At 45.9% G+C, this 21,202-nt stretch overlaps 1 protein-coding gene across 1 annotated transcript in view; it reads right to left on the reverse strand.

Annotated features, from left to right (window-relative positions):
- DPP6 (dipeptidyl peptidase like 6) overlaps nt 1–21,202 on the reverse strand; it is a 646,419-nt gene that overhangs the window by 297,101 nt on the left and 328,116 nt on the right. Inside the window, 1 exon segment of the mRNA XM_032840213.1 lies at nt 4,186–4,284. Coding sequence (XP_032696104.1) covers nt 4,186–4,284 — 99 coding nt within the window.

Raw genomic sequence — 21,202 nt, forward strand, 5'->3', positions numbered from 1 at the left:
TTACTGCTGGCCAGGTGGCGGGGCCTACACTGATGACCTCTCGGGACCTTTCTCCCTCTCCACAATTCGATGACTTCCTGGTTTTGATTGAAAAAATGTGGCTTTCACAAAGCAGCAGAAATACCCAAACCATTTTATACTCGAATTCCTCTTCTATCCAAGCCCATGAGCTTTCCAAAAAAAAAAAAAAAAAAAAAAATCCATCTGTGTTTTCCAAATAACAAAGGAGAAGAGGAAAAAGCAAATATGGAAATCAAGTTGCTTTGAGCCCTGTGCTCTCTCTCAAATTTTACCTTCTAAAACATATACTTTTCTGGTATCAACCAGCCAGCTGATATTTTCCTACATTCAAAGGAAGCAATTTTCTTCAATTTTATAGTCTCTACTATGGCGTCGGAGAGACGCGGAGGGCTCTCTGCTCACACGCGGCTGGCTGGATGGAAATGAGCGTAAACAGAGACTCCGGGGCCAGCCACGGTGGTCTTCTGCCACATTCTGACTGAAGCTGAACGGTCCCAGGGAGGAGGACAGAGTGGGCTGAGGAGCCCCTCCTGGAGCTGCTGGCATACACAGGAGCCCGTCCGCCCCGGGCGTGCTTGGGTCCCGAAGATAGCGGCCGGGAACAGCGGGTTCCCTGAAGGGCGCAGGTGGCCTTGGCTTTGCTCACAGCACAGGGCATGAGCTCACAGGACCATCTGCGAGCTTCAGTCCAGACTGCCTTCCTAAGAGGCAAACCTGCAAAAGCAAATCTGTGTATCGCAAGTCTGTGGGGCCTCGGACAACTTGTGTGGAGGGACGACTCCACGGATCTGGAGAAGACCATTTCTGGTGTTTACACGTGCAGGGAGGGGATAGCAAAAGCTGCTTCTAGACAAATAATACACCCTCTTTCTCTGGCATGAGTCCAAGACAGGGTGAGTAAGAGGGTATCTGCTGGCAGAGGGACTACGTGGCCACTGCGCAATTTCCCACTGACGCATTCTCTGACATCACACAACAGGTAGGCTGCTTCTCCTAAGTCACTTCCCCTGTGCCTTCCCTGGTGTTGCACCTCTGGGCCCTCCTCCCACCTCCTCTGGACTTCGGTTCCCCTCCGAACCGCTCCTCAGTGACGCACACTTTCCACATTTCTCTAAGTGGCTCTGACCACTCACCCAGCTTCCTGCTGGGTCCTCAATATGTAAAGAGCATTTCCACTTAGTTTTCTCCAGTCAGCTTCTGCTCTGAACTTGTCATCTAACCATAGAAACCAATGCCCTGTTAGTGCAATGGCCATTCCAGTTAATCAGGCTTCAAACCTCCATGTCCTACCTGGCTGTCCTTCCCCCCATCTCCCCATTTCTACTCAGCTGCACATCCTATCATCCATCATTCATGACGGCTTTTTATATGGGCCACTCCACTCCTACTCACATGCTAACCTTCTAGCATCTGAAGATGAGCCAAATTAAGGTACATTTATGTAATGTGATCCTATTCAGATATTAAGATGATAATGGAAATACATATTTAATACATGGAAAGATGTTTACGATCTATGTTATAAACTTCCCCCCCTGAATGCACTTAGTATTATCCTACATATTACGTTACCTGAAAAGACAAGTATAAAAATTTAATAGTGGCTATTTCTAGTCAGTAGAGTTAGAGGTGAGTTTTAGTATCTCCTGAAGTTGTGTTCAACTCTGTTTTGTCTTCTGACTTACTACAGTGAATACGTAATACATGTATCATACAAAGATTCCTCTCCCGGCTCGCTTTTGCTCCTGGCTGCCAGGCAGCCTCATGCCGCCAGGCCTTTGCAGTTGCTGTTCCATGCTGCCTGTAATGCTTTCCCTGCAGGGAGCTCATCTGTATGATTCTCACATCCAGGGCTCTGTTTAAAAGCCCTTCACTGGACCACGCTGTGTAAAAGGGCATGTTCCTATGTCTCCTTATCTTTAACACTAGGTTGTTCAAGCCTCAAATGAGAAAGTGTAGAAGGTGGTGACCAGATGGCTTCAGACTAGGCACTCCACCAGGTCATAAACACACGGGAATCCTACCTCTGTGCAGTTCACACTGAGAAGGAAAAACGGGTCCTGAATAAATAATTATACTTAATGCATGTAAAAAAGGTCACATCCAGGATTCAAGGGAGCCTAACATAGAAGGCTGAGCCAGTACAGAAAAACCTGCTTGTGGAGCGAGAATGAGGGCTGATCCTAAAGAAAAGGACCACTTGCGGGGTGGGGGTGGGAGTGGGAGAGATGGGACACAGAGAGGAGGGGGCGTGTGAGGCAGAAGGAGCCTCCTACGTACAAACCACCTTAGGGGAGAAAGAACGTGGACGCCTGAATCCATCAAAAGAAGCTCAAGTCAGCTCAGAGTAAGGGAAAGCTGGAGAGACTCAAAGGTCACTTAGGTGTCTCCTGGCACCAGAGCCTTTATCAGAGGAGCCACTGGAAAATCCTGCTCCCAGTCCTGCCTGTCGCACGCCTGTCTCTGGTGCAGATCCTTCTGAGTGGACAGCTGCCACATCCGCCTGTGGCCTGGCATCACGAACCCGGAAGTCTGGCCGAGTGTGGGTGGGTGGGCAGGCGCTAAGCATGCTGGGTGGGGCTGTAGGCGTCTGCGATGGAGCAGATACTAGGAACAAGAGACTGAGCCGAGCAAAGGAGCCTCCAAGCTTTCTAGCCTGTTCTGCCAGAAGAATGGACGTCCATGAACGGGACTGGGAGAAGCAGTGGCGAGGGCAGGTGTTATTCTTTTGGTTTTTGCTTTGTGTGTGTTGGGGGTGTTGATCAAGAACATCTTTAAGAAGAGGCTAATCACCTTTCATTCCCAAGACTGAGCCCAGAGTATGCTCTTGGTGCTTTCCTCCTGCCTATGCAAGGGGTTAACACAAACTGAGAGCAGGTGTTAAGTCTCCCTCAACACGAAAGGTAACATCACTTCCTCCATCAAACAAAAGACCTTGGCTCTCTCCATGTCCTGGATTTCTGTGCACCACCCACCCCCCAACAGCTGTCCCCAGCACACGGATCCTATTTCTCCCTAATTCCTTTGTATAAAGTACATTCCCTCGGAGATCCATCTTCTCTCATTTTTAAATAAGTGAATCTAAGAACCAGAAATGAATACTGAGGCCACAGTTGAGCACAAAAGAGAAGCCACTGCCCTAGTAGGAGACGAACGGCAAAACGTCATTGCTATTTGGTTTTTGAGAGTTTGTGAAGCATGATCTGCATTTCAGAAGCAAGAAAATATGAAAACACAGTCACCCAACAAGACAGTCGTGGGAAGACACTAAATGGGAAGTCAGGAGACAGGCTTCCAACTACATGTGCACCACCAGCAAGCTGTGTGGCCTCAAAAAAATCACATAACCTCTCTGGGCCTCATTTATTATGAAAGTCAGGATTTGAACTAGACCTCCAGCATTCCACGATAAAGGTTCTCGGACCTGGGGATTCCTTTTCAAAGGCATCCCACATTCATGGAGATAATAGGAGAGGTGCACTGACCCAACTACCTAGCGGAGAGGCACCAAAGCCTGCAGAGGAGGGCATGCACTCAATCACACCTTTTCTCCCATGACCACACTCGAGAATTAGTTCAACTACAAGTGGATGATATGGATTATGTCCTAGACCAAAAAAAATGCATCATAAACATACTGCCTTTGGCCTTCAACCCTGTTTTGTTTTGTTTTAAAAATTCCCCCAAACCAGAAAAGTAGATTATATCCAGACTAAAGTGCAAGAGGAAGATAAATTTATCCTCAAATGTGTACCAGGCTCGAGTTTCATTCATTTGCTGGCTTTTGAGAAGAAGCCTTGGAGGTCCTTTCGGCCCCTCTATGCAGTGGGGAGTGAAAGCCAGGGCCGTACAAAAGGGAAGAAAGAACAGGGAGAGGGAGGGGAGCTTGGCTGTGTCTCTGCCTGGTCCTGTTGCTTAGCAACGGCTCACATCTCTGTCTGAGAAATAATGATTTGGGGAAGTGACACTGAGAGCCCATTTCTCACTAAGGAACAGCCCCATTTTACCAGATCCATATTTTCTTAGAATGATAATAAGGTGATTATTGCAGCAAGAGCTCTGGGCATCGACTTCCACAGCTGAAGAGAGAACATGAGAGGCAACAGGCCAAACCCAAACTGTGGAAGAGTGGCTTCCCGTGCGCATGCAGGTCTCCGGACTTACCACTTATCCACTTAGCCTCGGGGTCGTGAATTTTGAAATCATCGCTGAAGAGATCTTCCACTGTGACCTTCTTCTTTTGAGACAGACTGTTATCTTCCGCTAGAAAAAAACACGGTCAATAGTTAAATCTTTTCTTTTGGGGTAAAACAGAGGACCATAAAACACTGGGGTCGCCATTCAGAAATGGTACCCATGGTGAAGTACACACTTCCTCTACATAACATAAGGCTGAACAAAAGCCTTGATTTTTGCTTTCAATTAAAATATCAAAAACTGTGGTGAGGGGATCATGGCGCAGTAAAATGGTATCCGTTCTCCCCCTCTACTTGAACACATACGTGAGTGTATTTCTTCGGAACAGAAGTAAACATTTCAAGACTGATTTATGAACAACAAGGTGGAAATGGGCAAGAAAGCAAATACAGTGGATGTCCAGACTGGATCCCCGTGGTGTGATGTAGTCAATCACTCATGGCGCATCTAGTCCAGAGGCCAACTCTCAGCAGCACGTTGGATACTGGGGATGGAACGGTGAGTGACGGTCCCGTAGGTACTGACTCTCCATATGCCTCACTTGTCCCTAGCTGTCTCTAGGCTGGGAATCAGTTCCTGTTCAAATAGAATCACACCTCACGTGTCTGTGTGCCAACGACCAGGTTCTCACCTGGCATCATCTCCATCAGCCCCCCTGGGAGAAAGCACCTGGGGTGAGCCTCGAAGGTACCATTCTCACATCCATCCGAAGAGGAGATGTTTAGTTAATGGCACCGGGGGTGAGCCTGTAGAAACCTGACCATGTCTGTTCTATTTCCCAAGGTGGAAGCTTCTGGGGTTTTAGCTAACAGAGTAAACATGCAAGGGTGGTACGTCAGACGGCTCTCACTTTTGCTATATACCGATAACATTATTCACTATTTCTGACGCACGTCGTCCTTCTAGAACAGAAGATGGTAGCTGTCAGGGCACCTCTCTTGAAGACTCGGGGTCCTCATTTCATCAGCTCTGTGCTGGGCTGCTGGGCGGGGCTCTCCTCGGTGCTAATTAAGGTGTGTAGGTCTGTGTGCAGCCTACATGACGGGATTTCAGATCCGTGTTGTTTTTACATTTTGATGTTTGGTCGTTATGCCTGTTGCTCCTTTCAGTGTCTGCCTGTGGAGCCAGCTTCCAGTTCTTGGTCTGTCAGAGAACTTGCCCTCCACAGGACCCTTTGTCTCTTTTAATTTTCTGTTTCAAAATCTATGGCAGGTGGGGAAGACAACGAGCATTTTTGCTGGATGGCGCGATAACATAAATAAGCACTCTGGGAGCTCCTTGTAGGATTCCCGTGCACAGATTTTATTACATCTCCCATATGGTTTCTTTCTTTTGGCCCCTCTGGATGTTATCGACTATTGAAGTTGTCAGAAGGGTCACGTGTTACCGTGTGCATCGACTGATTTCTTGAATATCAAAAAGGATTAATGTGTGGAAAAGTCTTTTGAAAATTACAGAGTGATACCTTTCAAAGTGACCTTCTGGTTAGACCTGACTGTGGGGGGGCTCTCCCAGGTGCTACACAAAATCTGTCAAGCCAAACCAATTCCCCCATAGGACCTTTCCACCTGCAGCTTTCCATCCCCAGGAAAATGCACACAGAGCTTCAGACATGTTGCGTGTCAGTGTGGAAAACACACAGTAAATGAACATTTGAAAGATAACTAGACATTGATGTAGTGCAGTTATACTGTGATCGAGTAATTAAGAAATCTATTGGCAACTAGTTGAAAAATAAGTCCTAGAGATCGAATGCACAATATAACGATCACAGACAACAATGCTGTATTATAAATGTCAAATTCACTAAGAGATTAGATCTTAATTATTCCCACTAAAAAAAAGAAATGAGAATTATGTGACCCAATAAAGGCATTAGCTAACCCCCCAAAAGCAATCATCCTGATATATATAAATATATGAAATCAGCATGTTGCACATTCAAACTTACCCAATGGCATGTGTCAAATATATTTCAATAAAAAATAAGATAAATAAAATAAAACAAGAACAGAGTATAAACATTTCTGAGCACTCCTCAGCATAAGATCAGAAAATAAATAGTTCTATTAAAACGTAAATTTTATCTGAGTAAACTTCACTATTCAAGCAAGATTCTAGCTCACTTCCTGAGGTATCCATGCATGTAATGAGAAAAGAGTGTAAGCCTGCCATTTAAACAAACTTTGGGTAAAAGATGAAAAAGGTAATTTATTTACTTTCTGAAAATCTCTTTACAAACAACTGTTCTGGTAATGTAAAAATGTCTTTAAAATAAAACTATTACATTGTTTTTTAAAACCATTTTAAAAAAACACATGACTTTCAAATACAGTTTGTGGTGGAGGCATTATGATATATGCTGTAAAGAGCTGTCTTCAAGCCAGGACACTTGACTGTCAATAATCAGCTGTTTCCTCAAGATGCTCACATTGGCCTCTCTGGGCCTCGGTGACTTGTTCCCATATTAAATTGCTATCTAACGAAATCACTGATTTGTACTTCGATGCATTTCACAAATCCTTTGAGGTGGTGACAAGCATGCATGACCGTTGTGCTCCGGGAACCCTGCTGGGCCCTGAGAATCCAGCTGAAGACTCTTGAGCTCAGGGAGTGGGGGAGCCAAATGGAAAGCATGATTGTGTTGCAACAGCGTCCGTCCGGACTGAGAGCGGCAGAGCGGGCAGTGACTGGGAAGAAAGAAGTGAGGGAATCGTGGAAAGAACTCCCCGAGGAAAGGTCCTGCTAGCCAAGGTAAAAGAGATACAAGAAGAACATTCCAGCTAGAAGGAATGCAAGAACAGGAAGGCGTCAGCAGACACAGCATTCTCAGGAAATTGTGAGTGTCGGTGTTGGGGTGGGAGAAAGTGTGAGTGGGAAAGGTCCAGAGATGAAGGAAGAGCCTCTCATTACATCGGATGTTCTGGAATTTCATTAAAAAACATCCACTTGTGGGTGTCTGGCTGGCTCAGGGCAGATTCCGACTCTCGATCTCAGCTCAGGTCTTGAACTCAGGGTCCTGAGTTCAAGCTCTGAGTTGGGCTCCATGCTGGGTGTGGAGCCTGCTTTAAAAAAAGAAAAAAAATGACAATGCCCACTTGTGACTTTTCTTTAAAAATTATGCTTACCAGCCAGTAACACTGTCAGTCCCCATCTCAGGAACATTAGCAGCAATGATCTCCTTCAGTACTGCTCGTCCTGCACTCGACTCCCCCCTTCCAGGGAGCAAGCGGACCTGCTGGGTCCAAGCTCCACAGGGCTGGCTTTTCCTTTCATGTTTTCCACATTTTTATATCTTTGGGGGCATTTGCATGATTTCTTCAGTTTGATTTTCCACTTTATCAATTTTTTAGCATTATCTAGATAGCTCTTTCATCCTGCTACTGAATTTAAAATTTTCAAGTAATTATATTTTAATTTCTAAAACTCCTAATTAACTCCTTTTCAAGATAATCTACTCCTGTAGCTATAAGCTCCGTTATCACATTGATAATTTTTTAAAACCTAAAATGTCATTTTCTGCTTTCCCTACTGATTTATATTTCTTTGGATTTAAGTGCTTATGTGTACTAAGCTGGTGTTCTCATTTTTAGGGGACAGTTCCTGCAGGTTCTTGTGACTCTTAGTTGTAAGCGTCTTCCCTGCACGTGTCCTGGGTCACGAGAGACTCCTGTTGGTGTGACCGGGAGCAATGTCCTGGGCACTTGGAAGCTGGGTCTCATGCTGCCATTTGGTCTGGAGCCCTTTGCCTGACGTGGTGATGGGGACTCAAGATCCTCTGAACATGAACCCAATTTTAAGGCAGGGGGCACCTGTCCAGTCCCTAGTCCCTCATGGACACCAAGATCCTAGACCTTGCTGTTGGGTCTGACTCGTCTCTGCTCCTGGAGGCTGGCAGGAGTCTGGCTGTACTTGTTGCTATAAGCTTCAACCTGACCCTTCTTTCATGGACACCATTCTGTCCCACATAGATAAAAGACCCCGGCTTGTTTTTGAGCGCAGCTATGTTTTTCCTCTTTATTTTCTCTCACTTCTACGTGCTTGAAATCAGAAGGGAAAGATTTCTGGGCTCCGTGGGCCATCTTAAACCGGAAGTCACCTTGAACCGAAGTCGACCAGAACCGGAAGGGAACCCGCCCGTGGAGAGACAGGAAGTGCCCAGTGGCTTTCCCAGTTTGGCTTCCATCCTGAAGGTAATCGGGAGACGACCGCGACGTCGCGTCCCCTTCAGCCCAGCACCGGGATAAGCACAGAGCGCTCGTCACCGCGGCACCCCTGGTCTGCTCACGGGCGTGCAGAGGCACGTCCGGGTCCCGAGCGAGGCGGCTCTCTCCGAGTAGGTCGGGATACGGTGCAGACTGCTCACGCCCGTCCGGATGCTTGTTCCACAGTCACGTTATTAAGGAGCGCAGGGACTGGGAACGGTCTGGAATGTTCCCTGGAGATTTTTACAGTGAGAAATAAATCCCACCACCGTAGGACGGATTAACGTGAAGCATAACCTCCTGAGGATTTCCGTACCTGCAGGTGGAGGTTAGCCCCCGACAAGCCCCATTCAGTAACGACGAAACCTACCCAGATCACTTCTGCCTGTGCTGGCACCTGGCATAAGCGACAACTCCAGACATGCCATCTTGGAGGACGCAGACAGTTTCAACGTCCGATCCTATCAGAATGAGGAGGAAGGCAAGCCTGAGCTACTGCGGGGGTGCAGGGCTTCTCTAAGACAGGTGGGATGTCTGTCAAGGTGGCATTAGCCCCATTCGCAGGGAAATCGGCCGTTGGCCCTGCCCACAGAATCAGCTTGTGTGCAACCTAACCCCAAAGTGGGATGCTAATTTAATTCCAGAATACTGAAGATACCCCGCCCGTAATGCTCATAAGGGTCCCGATAGAACACTGTGCTCTCCAGGTTAAAAAAAAAAAATCATGTAAATAAAGAAAAAGGTTTAAAAAACATTTTTATGGACACATTTCTGTAATGAGAAAAAGTTATCCTCTGAGATTGACAAGGAGCACACACAGCAGGGGCCCACGGCCGGTGGTTCACCCGCCGCGGGTGATGGAGCTGGGGCCAAGAAGAAGGATTTTCAAACTCCAAGGAGACACCATGTGGTGTGCGGGTGGGATCGAGCTTCACAGCGAGGCAGATCCCAGCCCAGGTTCAGAGTAGAAACACTCTGGCGTTTAGAGTAAGTCACGGGGAACATATTTGTATGTTGTTTCTATAGATGCTGGCAATACTTGTTGGCTTCCATGCAAATAGAGGAACGTATGGAAATCAAAGAAACTGTCTGGTTTTTTAAAAGATTGATTGATTGAAGAGAGAGAGAGCATGAGGAAGAAGGGCAGAGGAAGAAGGAGACAGAAACTCAAGCAGACTCCATGCTAAGCACAGAGCCTGGCATGGGTTTGATCTCACAACCCTGAGATCATGACCTGAATTTAAATCAAGAGTCAGACGCTCAACAGACTGTGCCAGCCAGGAGCACAGAAACTGCCCATTTTGCAAAATCCGAACCGTTAATTCATGACTTCCAGTGATACAGCTTTTGCTTAAGCTCAGATCACAGGTGCTTGGACCATTACTGATGAACCTAACACAGACAGCCATTGAGTCCAAGGAAAAAACTGTGAAAACACAGGAAGCGTTTCCCTTCTCTCGGAGCATGTTAGTGGCGTGAGTGCTCTGTGTGGATGCTGGAATCAATACTTTCCCGTTAGAGCTGCTGCTGCTGCTGCTGCTGCTGTTGTTTTAAAGACGTACAATCAGTGCTCTCTGTTGTAGATGAGACTCGTATGTCCTCTGTAGATTCTTACTTGTCATAATGGAAGAATAAAGTCAGTCCTGCTTCACTGCCAACAACTCAGGAACAATAGAACTTAAGCTGGGTAACGTGCTTACAGGTCATGAAACGGAGCACCCCCAGAGCCTTACAAGTCTTTCTGGTGACTTCGATGATGGTTTTTGGGACTTCTGAGCTGATGAAATTTTGGACTCTGAGTTAATGCTGCAACAGCTTAGGACTTGTGGGGACCAGGACGGAGAGAATGTACGGTGTATGTGGGATGCATGTGAACCTTTAAGGACTGAGGTTCAGACTGTGTAGGCAGAATAGTGCCCCCCAACGGTGACCTTGAGGACAGGTGTTGTGGACTGAACTGCACACTTCTCCCGTTGATATGGGGAAGTCCCAACCCTCAATGCAACTATACTTGTAGATAGAGCCCTAAAGAAGGTAATTAAAGTTAGACGGGATCATAAAAGTGGGGCTCTATCCCAACAGAACCGGTGTCCTTGTAAGGTAAGAGGAAGAGATACTCTCTCTCCGTGCATGCAGGAAAAAAAGCGATGCAAGAAACAGCAAGAAAAAGCCGTCTGCAATCCAGAAAAAGAGGTCTTGCTGGAAACCAATCCTGCTGGCGCTTGATCTTGGGCTTAAAGACTCGAGAACGATGAGAAAATACATTTCTGTTGTTTAACCACTCAGTGTGGCTATTTTATCATGCCCGCCCGAGCCCACTAACACAACTGGTATTTTCAAAATTTCAAATTCCAACTCTTTGTTGCTGGTCCATTAAACACAGTATTTGCATATTGATCTGGTATCCTGCAACCTTTCTGAACTTACCCCTGTGTTTGATGAGCACATTCTACATCGGCATTCATTTTGTTCTCAGTAAGGACGGTGTTACGTGTTCATGTCAAGTAGAAATAACCCATTAAGACCGCTAAGAAAACAGGTTTGAGTCAAGGTCCAAGTAGCAATAAACTAGATCGTAGCTACTAATGGATTTGAAGAAATGAGAGTCTGCCTGGCCCGAATGCCTCAAGACAAATGGTGAATGTTTTAAGAGAGTTTTCCATTTTTCAATCAACTTGTTATTATTTGGTGGGAGATTTTATTCAAGTGAGAAAAGAGGCTGCAAATATTATCCAAAGCTGTGAGGAAGGACGGGAGGTGTAGGGCCGTCTGGGGGGGGGATGCTCCCCAGATTAGCCGGGGAGGGTCAAGACACAGCACATAAGGTCGGAGGGCCCAGAAATACAGACACAAAGACATTTTCACTTAAAGTCATGAAAGAAATCTCTAAAGGACTTCCAAATAACATCAAAGGTTTCATAACAGAGTGAAGAAAGGAAGCGGGAGGAAGTCTTTGACGGGAATAGTCTGTGAATATTGATAGATAAGCACGCTACAAGAATCCCGGGAAGAAACAGCAGAAGAACTAACATCAGCATCAGTGAGAGGCAATGAATGATAATGCAGAGACGGGTTGTAGAACTGGTGGCCTAAAAGAAAAGTACTATTATCATTTGGATTGGGGTGGTTTATTTAATAGCTTTCTCACTACTTTTCTTTCTGTTTATATCTACTCCCTGGGAGATCATCAGTAAAGTCATGTTCTGATCGTAGCCCAAGCTCACACCCAAATCTAGCATCTGAGCTGGTGTGTGTCTTCAGGAGGCCCAACACCACGGTCAGCTAATTTGACCTTCCCCGCTGACACCACGGTTTGTTACGTGGAGAAAGGTGTGTGGTGCTCCCGACAGAGAAATCGGGGCTGCTGGGGTGGCTCGTTAAGCCCCAAGTGCCCACATCCTAGCAGCAAGGAGCATAGGCCCATTTTAAGGGAGATTCCATTTCAGGAATCGTCATCGCCTGTGACACAAAATGTACATTTTTTTTTTTTACTTGAATTTTATTGGCCCTGTTGATTGATCTGCATTTGATTTGGCTCTTTCTGTTTGTTTTCTATGAATTTTAAGTGGAATTTATATCTGTCTCATGCATGTAAGTAAAATCATAAAAATAAATTAAGTCAAGGCAGGGGATGGGGCCTATCCTTTCCTCTTCAGATTCTAAAAACACCCCAACAGATACCTTAATGGGAACACCCTGCAGTTCCTTCTCCGGTGGCAGAGATGATGATGAAGCTGCAAGTCCTCCTCCAGAGGGGTGGGGAGGCCGGGATGGCCTCTCCTGTGAGCAGGTGGGGGGCAGGGGGGCGAGAGCGCAGCACACCTCTCTCTCTCTCGCTCGCTCGCTCTTACCGCCCACAGCGCCTGCCTGTAACTTACGGCCACTGCAGGACCGGCGAAGGCATTGATTTCCCTTTGTCTTACTTTCCCGCGGCAGCCGCCACAATTCGTCACCCATGTGCTGCCTCCAAATAGCAGAGGGGGGGCTGCAGGGGAGCAACTCTTCGCCTCTGCGGCAGCCCTGGGTGCACCTTGCCTCGGGGCCACGTCACGACCCTCCCTGCCTCCCTGGTCACGTTGCCTTCTCCCCTCTGCCTGTGTCAGATCCCTCTCTGCCTCCCTCTCATAAAGAGACACGTGGTTGGGGCGCCTGGGGGCTCAGTGGGTTAAGCCTCTGCCTTCGGCTCAGGTCATGATCTCGGAGTCCTGGGATCGAGCCCCGCATCGGGCTCTCTGCTCGGCGGGGAGCCCGCTTCCCTCTCTCTCTCTCCGCCTGCCTCTCTGCCTGCTTGTGATCTCTGTCAAATAAATAAATAAATAAATCTTTAAAAAAAAAAAAGAGACACGTGGTTGCCTTTAGGACTCATGGATAAAGCAGGAACCCCTCCCCCCATCTCGGATGCTTCATTCCATCTCCGCAACAACCCCTGTTTGCCATATAAGGTGACCTTCCCTGGTGACACTCCCAGGCCACGTTCCCAGGTTCCAGGGATTAGAACATGGAACTCTGGGGAGTCATCCTCTCACCCAGCAGATCCCTCAAGACCTTTTCTCCATCCCCCACTAACCCACTACCTTAGAAGGCATCCTCTGAAAACACGATAATCATACATTTACTGAATTTTTAAAAAAGATGAAAAAGAATCTGGGTAAGGATAAAGGAAGGGAGAAAAAGATCAATAAATCCGAGGCTTGGTAAATTATCTCTTAACCCAGTTTCCACTCATTTTCAGACCTCACACAAAAGGAATGTGGGGAACAGGCGACAGCCCTCTGAGCAAGTCCCTACACGTGCTGTTTTTGCCGCGGTGATAAAGGTTGTTCCGGCAGGGTTCAAGATAAGAGTCCTGCCTCGTAGAGAGCATGGACCGTTGCAGCGTGAGACCGAACGCCCCTTGGTGCTCTGACCTGGTTCATGGTGGGCGACTTCTCTCCACTTCTCTGATCTTATCAGACCATCTGTCTCTGTGTTCCTGACCCAGACCTGGTAACTCGACTTAAGACTCCCTAACGGCTGCCTTTGGTTCCTGACTGGCCAGAGTCTTCCCTAAAATATCAGCGACTACACTGGCCAGCTCCTTGTAACAGATGGTCCTGGAGGCCCCCCAGACCCACTTGAACTTGACCAAGAGGCTTTCATCCCAACCAGGCAACCGACTAAAGAAAACCAGAGCGCCAGGAGAAGATTTATCCTTTTCATGGTTTATATGTAACCATGCCTTAAAAATAGGATGCAAAATGTGGCAATGCTTTGAAAAGTGCCCTTTATGGATAAATATGTAGGCACATTTGCTTAGGTTAGATTCCGGAAGCCGGCACGAATGATCATCTACCCCCATCCTTCAGATAAATGGATCTTTAGTGTAAGAATCCAATAAGTAAGCAAGATGCACCTTGCAATCCTAGAACTAATGATGGAAAGTCAAAGTCGAGACTGTTAAGATTCTCCTAGGGACCCACTTCTCAGGACTTTGGAAGTTTGCAACTAACTATAAGGTTAGCAGCTGTGTAAATTCATTCTCTCTTTTATGAGAATCCGTCAGAACTCCCTCCTTGCACATATGTTTCAGTTTAAGGAATGGTGCAAACTCATTGTTCAAGTTCAAGCGATGAAGACTGCCTTCATCAATTATTTCATAAAAAGGAGGTCTTGCCTCCCTGAGAGCCACTGTACACTTCCAAGTCTGCAGAGGCTGACACAAATACTGACTTTCTCAACTCCCCCTTCCAGCTCTTGTATTATTATATAATATATATAGTAGGCCGTATAATATAGTTGTGGCAAGTAAGCTCTCTCCTGGCTGGCTCCAAAAAAGACAGAACTAGACAAGGCAAGTTCTGTGATTTTCCCTTCACTCCTGTGAGGGTAGGAAATGTGATGTGTGGAGCCAGGGCAGCCACTTTGCCAGCACGCAGACGAGAACAGCAGAGATCTTTGAACCACTGAACCATCCTGGGCCTAGCCATGGCTGGGCTTCTCTTTTTCTTTCTTTTCTTCCTTCTCTTCCTCTCTTTCTTTCTTTTTTCCTTAAAGGCAGGGGGAGGGGCAGGAAGAAGGAAAGAGAGGGTCTCTTTTTTTTTGAGATTTTTTTTTAATTTATTTGAGAGAGATGTAGACAGTCGGGGAGGAGAAAAGGAGAGAGAGAGAGAGAGAATCCTCAAGCAGACTCCCCACTGAGCACAAAGCCAGCGTGGGCTCTCACAACCCTGAGATCATGACCTGAGCTGAAATCGAGAGTGGCCCACTTAACCGACTGAGCTACCCAGATGCCCCTGGACTTCTCTTATGAAACAATGTAACACTTATGGTTTGAATGATTTTAGTTGGGTATTTAGTTAGGTATTCTGTTGGAGACTAAAGTACTGTGTTATTGTAACATCTGGGTTTTGGATAAATGCTCAAGCTGGTCCCTAACCTGGTCCATGGACAGGCTGACCAGGTGTGAGAGCCTCCTGAAGTGAATCCCGCTGATTATGAGGACGTGTGTACCCTTTTCCAATGATCGGATGACTTACAGTTTTGTCAGATTCTACAAACAGTTACAACTTATAAACTGTTACGAAGGATAGGAACCCTTAGACTAGGACCACCTCGAATCCAGTGACTGGCGTTCCACGCTCTCCCAACCTGCCACCACCCCATCCCTCCAGCCTTGACTCCTGACATTCATTACATCCCTCCGAGGCTCCCCGGCCAGGTACCTTCTGTCTGGCGAGCGCTCTAGGATTCTGATGGCTGTGGTGACCTGCCCTCTCGGCTCTCCTTCATCTCTCCTGCATCTGTCTTCCAACTTCCTCATCTTCCATAAAACCGTCCACCAATGCTTCCTGTCCTCCCCGATCGTGCCCATATTCTGGTCTGTCACCATAAATACTATCTGCACCACCCCTTTATACAAAGCACTTAGTTCCCTCAGCATTAACAGATTAACTTCATCAGAAACAACAATGACAAGAGCAGCAGCAGCAACGGCAGCAAAAACAAGTTTCTATTTCATGACCAGAGTAGCCACTGTTCACCCAATCAGCCAGCTGGCAGGTGGTGTGAACAAAGCAATCTAGAAACACAACTACAGATGTCCAAGTGAAAGTGAGCAACACCAGAGACCATTCAAGTCCCTGATGTGTCCTGTGAAAGGACACTTGTCATAGTCATAAACAGCAGATCAGCTCTGATGAGATCGGATTTGGGGGATGAGTTTCATATAGGAAGAAAACATAGAGAATGCTTGGGAGACATAGCCAAATCACCTATTTCTACAAGAAACCATAAAACAGTAAGGTGTATGTTACTTGTTATTATATACACATGTTATTAAATTATTGTTAAGCTACTTTTCAGTTGTCACAGATGATGTATAGACTATACAGAGATTAAAAACTGGGCATCAGCACAACTTTAAATACTAAAATAAATCTCAAAAACATTATATTGAACAAAAGAACCAGTTGTAAAGAATACATACTACATGATTGTATTAATGTTGTAAATGTAGAAAGTCTAAAAGCATGCAAAATTGTTCTATGATATTAGAAATTAGGGGACCTTTGGGAAGATTAATGATGAGAAAGCAGGAGAGGAGGCTTCTGGGATGCTGGCTGAATTCCATGTTTTGATCTGGGTCCCTGTTCACTTAGGAGCCTGTTCACTTTGAAAATTCACTAACAATACGACATTATCTGTGTATTTTAAGTAAATGCTCAAAAATCAATTGTTCCAGAATTCTTCAAAGATGAGATTCAAATAATGATGTATCACTACACACCTATGACAATGGCCAATGCCCAGAACACTGCCAACACCAAACTCTGGCGAAGATGTGAAGCCACAGGAAGTCTCGTTCATTGCTGATGGGGATGGAGAATGGGGCAGCCAGTTTGGAAGACAGCTGGGCAGTCTCTTACAAAACAAAATACACTTGTAGCATGTATTTCAGTAAACACACTCTTTGGTATTTACCCAAAGAAACTGAAAATTATGTCTACATAAACACCCTCGTGTGAATGTTTAGAGCAGCTTTGTTCATAATTGCCAACACCTGGAAGCAACCAAAATGTCCTTCGGTGGGTGGACGCATAAACAAACTGTGGTCCACGCAGACCACGGGATACTACTGAGCACTGAAAAGAGATGAGCTGTGAAGCCATGAAAAGACTTAAAAGCCTATTGCTTAAATGAAAGAAGTCTCCATATTGTATGGTTCCAACTGTATAACATTCTGGAAAAGGCACGACAGCAGAGACAGTAAAAACACCACTGCCAGGGGTTATGGGGGCCAGTGGGGTGAACACAGACCAGAGAGGGTTCTTGGAGCAGCGGAGCTCTTGTGTAGAATACTGTGATGGTGGATGCGTGCCATCACATGTTTGTCCAAGCCCGTGGCAGTCTAAACACCAGCAGTGCACCTTTTTGTTTGTTTGTTTTTTTAAGATGTGGTCCGTATATACGATGGAATATTACTCAGCCATCAGAAAGGAGGAACAGCCAGCTTTTGTATCAACATGGTCGGGACTAGAGGAGATTATGCTGAGTGAAGTAAGTCAAGCTGAGAGAGTCAATTATCAAATGGTTTCACTTACTTGTGGAGCATAAGGAATAACACGGAGGACATGGGGAGATGGAGAGGAGAAGGGAGTTGGGGGAAATCGGAGGGGGAGACGAACCATGACAGACTGTGGACTCTGAGAAACAAACTGAGGGTTTTGGAGGGGAGGGTCATAGGGGGTTGGGTGAGCCTGGTGTTGGGTATTAAGGAGGGCACGGATTGGATGGAGCACTGGGTGTTACACGCAAACAATGAGTCATGGAACACTGCATCAAAACTAATGATGTACTGTATGGCGACTAACATAATAAAAAAATAAAAAATAAAAAAAGTTTTAAAAGATTTGTTATTTAAGAGAGAATGAGAATGAGGGGAGGGAGAGGCAGGGAGAGTGCAAAACTTAAGCCGACTCCATGTTGAGCATGAAGCCTGACACAGGGCTCGATCTCACAACCCTGAGATCAAGACCTGATTTGAAATAGAGTGAGATGCTTAACTGACTGAGCCACACAAGCACCCCACCAAGAGGGCATCTTAATGTAAACTATGAACTTCAAGTGATAATGACGGGCCAATGAAGGTTCATCCATTGTAAAAGCGTGCCACTCCGGAGGGGACTGACAAGAGGTAGGGAAAGCTGTGCGTGCCTGGGGGCAGAGGGTGTCTGGGGAAACTCTGTACCTGACTCTCAGTTTGGCTGTGAATCCAACTGCCAAAAAAACAACAACAACAACAAAAAAAAACTGCCCCCCCAAAATAGTCTATTTTAAAAAAAAAATCATGGAAAGGGCGCCTGGTGGTTCAGTGGGTTAAAGCCTCTGCCTTCGGCTCAGGTCATGATCTCAGGGTCCTGGGATCGAGCCCAGCATCCGGCTCTCTGCTCAGCAGGGAGCCTGCTCCCCACCCACTCATCCCATCCCCTGCTTCTCTCTGCCTGCCTCTCTGCCTACTTGTGATCCCTGTCTGTCAAATAAATAAATAAATAAATCTTAAAAAAAAAAGGAAATTTTATTATAGAACTTCCTTTGTTAACTAGCAGTCACACCTCTGAAGTGGAGGGATTCTCTCGAATATAAGTTTAATATGGCTCTTTTCCACACAAACCCATTTCGTCTTATTTTGAGTCTGGTGTACATTCAAAACACTTGATTAAATGTCTGACTTGCTTGTACCTACTCTCTCCTGGAGGAGAATCCAATTTATGAGCCGTGCTAGCTAATTTGCTGGATTTCACTCCCTCTCCGTAAAGCCTATTGGGTCCAATTGAAAATTTTAAAAAAGATAAGCTGAGAGTTAGCAAAGCACTTACAGACATTGGACCTAAACCAGGGATGAAATTTCAACTCCATAAAAATAATCTTTACGCTCCCTCCCACCCAAAAGACTCATGAGTCTCACACTCCGATAACCTCCACATGGCCTCAGCCCAGAGTCTACTGTCACTGGGACCTTCAAATGTCCAAGGCTTTACGGTTACACACCACCTCACAGTGTTCTGGCATTTTCCATTGGAAACTGTTGTCCGTCTTCTCTAATGTGAAAATCCGTAAGGTCAACCGTTGGGGCTGTTATAATGCAAATGTGACTTTGCTGGATTTTTCAGCTCCTACGACATTAACTGTGACACTGGAGAATGGCAATAGTCCTTTTCGTCAGAATGCAAGAACTGTAGCTGCCCCAAAAGTCACAGACTCTGTGTGACCTAATGTAGGCACATATTAAATATCTGAAAATTTAAAAAGGTAACTCTGAGTCTATTGCGCCAAAGAGAAATTTCGAAAAGAGCACAGACTAGCAAGGGAGAAATGAATGACAAAATTGAAAAGGATACATTCTCATTTGGCTAGTCCCTTCGGAAGGAAGATTGCCTTAAACACTTTTAATTTGATCTTTAAAATGTAAATTGTGCATAACTGGTGGTAATTAGACAGCACTACAGAAAAGTGTACTTGTCATTCAGAATGATTACCATAAGGCCCTTCAAGATCCTGGGTACCAACAGGGCTGGAAAGGGCACCCACACGAATGTGGGAATATTTCTACCAAAAGGCTAGACCCAGTTGAGTTCAAAATGGATTTTCTGGGCAAGTAAAAAGCAGGTACCGTGATTTGAGTTTCAACAAACCAGAATATAAAACTAGAAACTGGCAGTCCTTGAAAAAGATTATTTTATTAAAAGTACCTCCTACTTGTCAAAGTCAACATCCAAAGAATAATCCAATCAAGAAATGGGCAGAAGACATGAACAGACATTTCTGCAAAGAAAGCATCCAACTAGCCAAGAGACGCATGAAAAAATGCTCACATCACTTGACATCAGGGAAGTACAAAACCACAATGAGATACCACCTCACACCAGTCAGAATGGCTAAAGTTAACAAGTCAGGAAATGACAGATGCTGGCGAGGATGTGGAGAAAGGGGAACCCTCCTACGCTGTTGGTGGGAATGCAAGCTGGTGCAGCCATTCTGGAAAACAGTATGGAGGTTCCTCAAAAAGTTGAAAATAGAGCTACCCTATGACCCAGCAATTGCACTCCTGGGTATTTACCCCAAAGATACAAATGTAGTGATCCAAATGGGCATGTGCACCCCAATATACAATAGCCAAACTGTGGAAAGAGCCTAGATGTCCAACGACAGATGAATGGATGAAGAAGATGTGATAAACACACACACGCGCACATGCGTGCGCATAATGGAATACTACTCAGCCATCAAAAAAAAATCTTGCCATTTGCAATGACATGGATGGAACTAGAGGGTATTGTGCTAAGTCAAATACATCAGTCAGAGAAAGACAAATACCACATGATCTAACTCCTATGTGGAATTTAAGAAACAAGACAGAGGATCATAAGGAAAGAGAGGAAAAAATTAAAGTGAGATGAAACCAGAGAGGGAGACAAATGATAAGAGACTCTTAATCATAGGAAACAAGCTGAGGGTTGCTGGAGGAGAGGCAGCTGGGGGGATGGGCATTAAGGAGGGCATGTGATGTGATGGGCACTGGGTGTTATGGAAGACTGATGAATCACTGACCTCCACCTCTGAAACTAATGTTACACTATATGCTAATTAACTAAATTTAAATTTTTTAAAAAAGCTCCTACTATATTTTCTAAGTAAGTCTACCAAAATGGAGGCAAAGCTAGGTGGGAAGGCACCCAGGATGGCACAAAAATTTGCATGGTGTTATCATCACTAGGACTCTCCTCTCCTTAAGGCTGCACTTTGTGCATCCCTCACCCAGTGGAAGCCACCACTGCCCTTAGTAGGGCTCACAGTCCTTAGGTCAGTGACTCAGTGATGGGCACCACCCAACAGGCCTTACCCAAGCCCTGCCTAGACTTCTCATTTGTTTTCATTTCCACTTCACATGTCTGTGAAATTCTCCTCATGCACGTTCCTTGTCTTATTCATTTTTTTTTGTTGTTATGTTACATTAGTCCCCATATAGTACGTCATTAGATTTTGACGTAGTGTTCCAACATGCATTGTTCGCCTATAACACCCAGGTCTCCAGGCAACCCATGCCCTCTTTCACATCCATCACCAGACACTAAGCTCTTAGGAAGAGCATTTGTATCTCTTTTTCTCACCTTTCACCCAACACGGAGCTAGATGCTCTCAGCCCCCGAGAGGGGAGCATTAATGTTTGACCAACAGGTACATCCTGATGGTGGACTCAAAGATGCTCTGCAGGTCTGTGGATCTGAGAAAGTTCTGGAACCAGGGACAGGTTGGGCAATTTGACATTCTCTCCCGCCTGACTGAATTTTGATTGCCAAAAGCCAGCGCCGCACCCCAGGACGGCGGAGGCAAAAAGCCCATGGTGGCAGGGAACAGCAGGACCTTTGCTACTGAACAGGCACGGCTGATCATCCTAACCCCAGCACACACGCTCCCTGGGCAGCACAACCTGTAAAATGAAATACCAGCTACCGAAGCCCAACAGAGCCCAAGGCTTAGGCCAGGCTCAGCCACATTTGTATCTTAACAGAAGCATGAAAGAAATTCTGCTCTTCAAAGCCTTTTCTGGAATTCAGGGATGCACTCCAGCCCAGTCACCAGCAGATGCCTCCTGCCCATTCTTGTTGCCCCTGACAACTGGCCACCAGCATTCAAAGAGGGAATGGTTACAGAGACAATATTCTCATTGCAGAAGGCTCACTGCTGCCCGGGAGCTGAATGTCAATGATTCCCAGAGCTAGCGGCGGCATTTGGGAGGCTGG

This window comes from Lontra canadensis, unplaced genomic scaffold, assembly GCF_010015895.1.
Source record: "Lontra canadensis isolate GAN:19392208 unplaced genomic scaffold, GSC_riverotter_1.0 scaffold111, whole genome shotgun sequence".
In the NCBI taxonomy this organism is placed as follows: Eukaryota; Metazoa; Chordata; class Mammalia; order Carnivora; family Mustelidae; genus Lontra; species Lontra canadensis.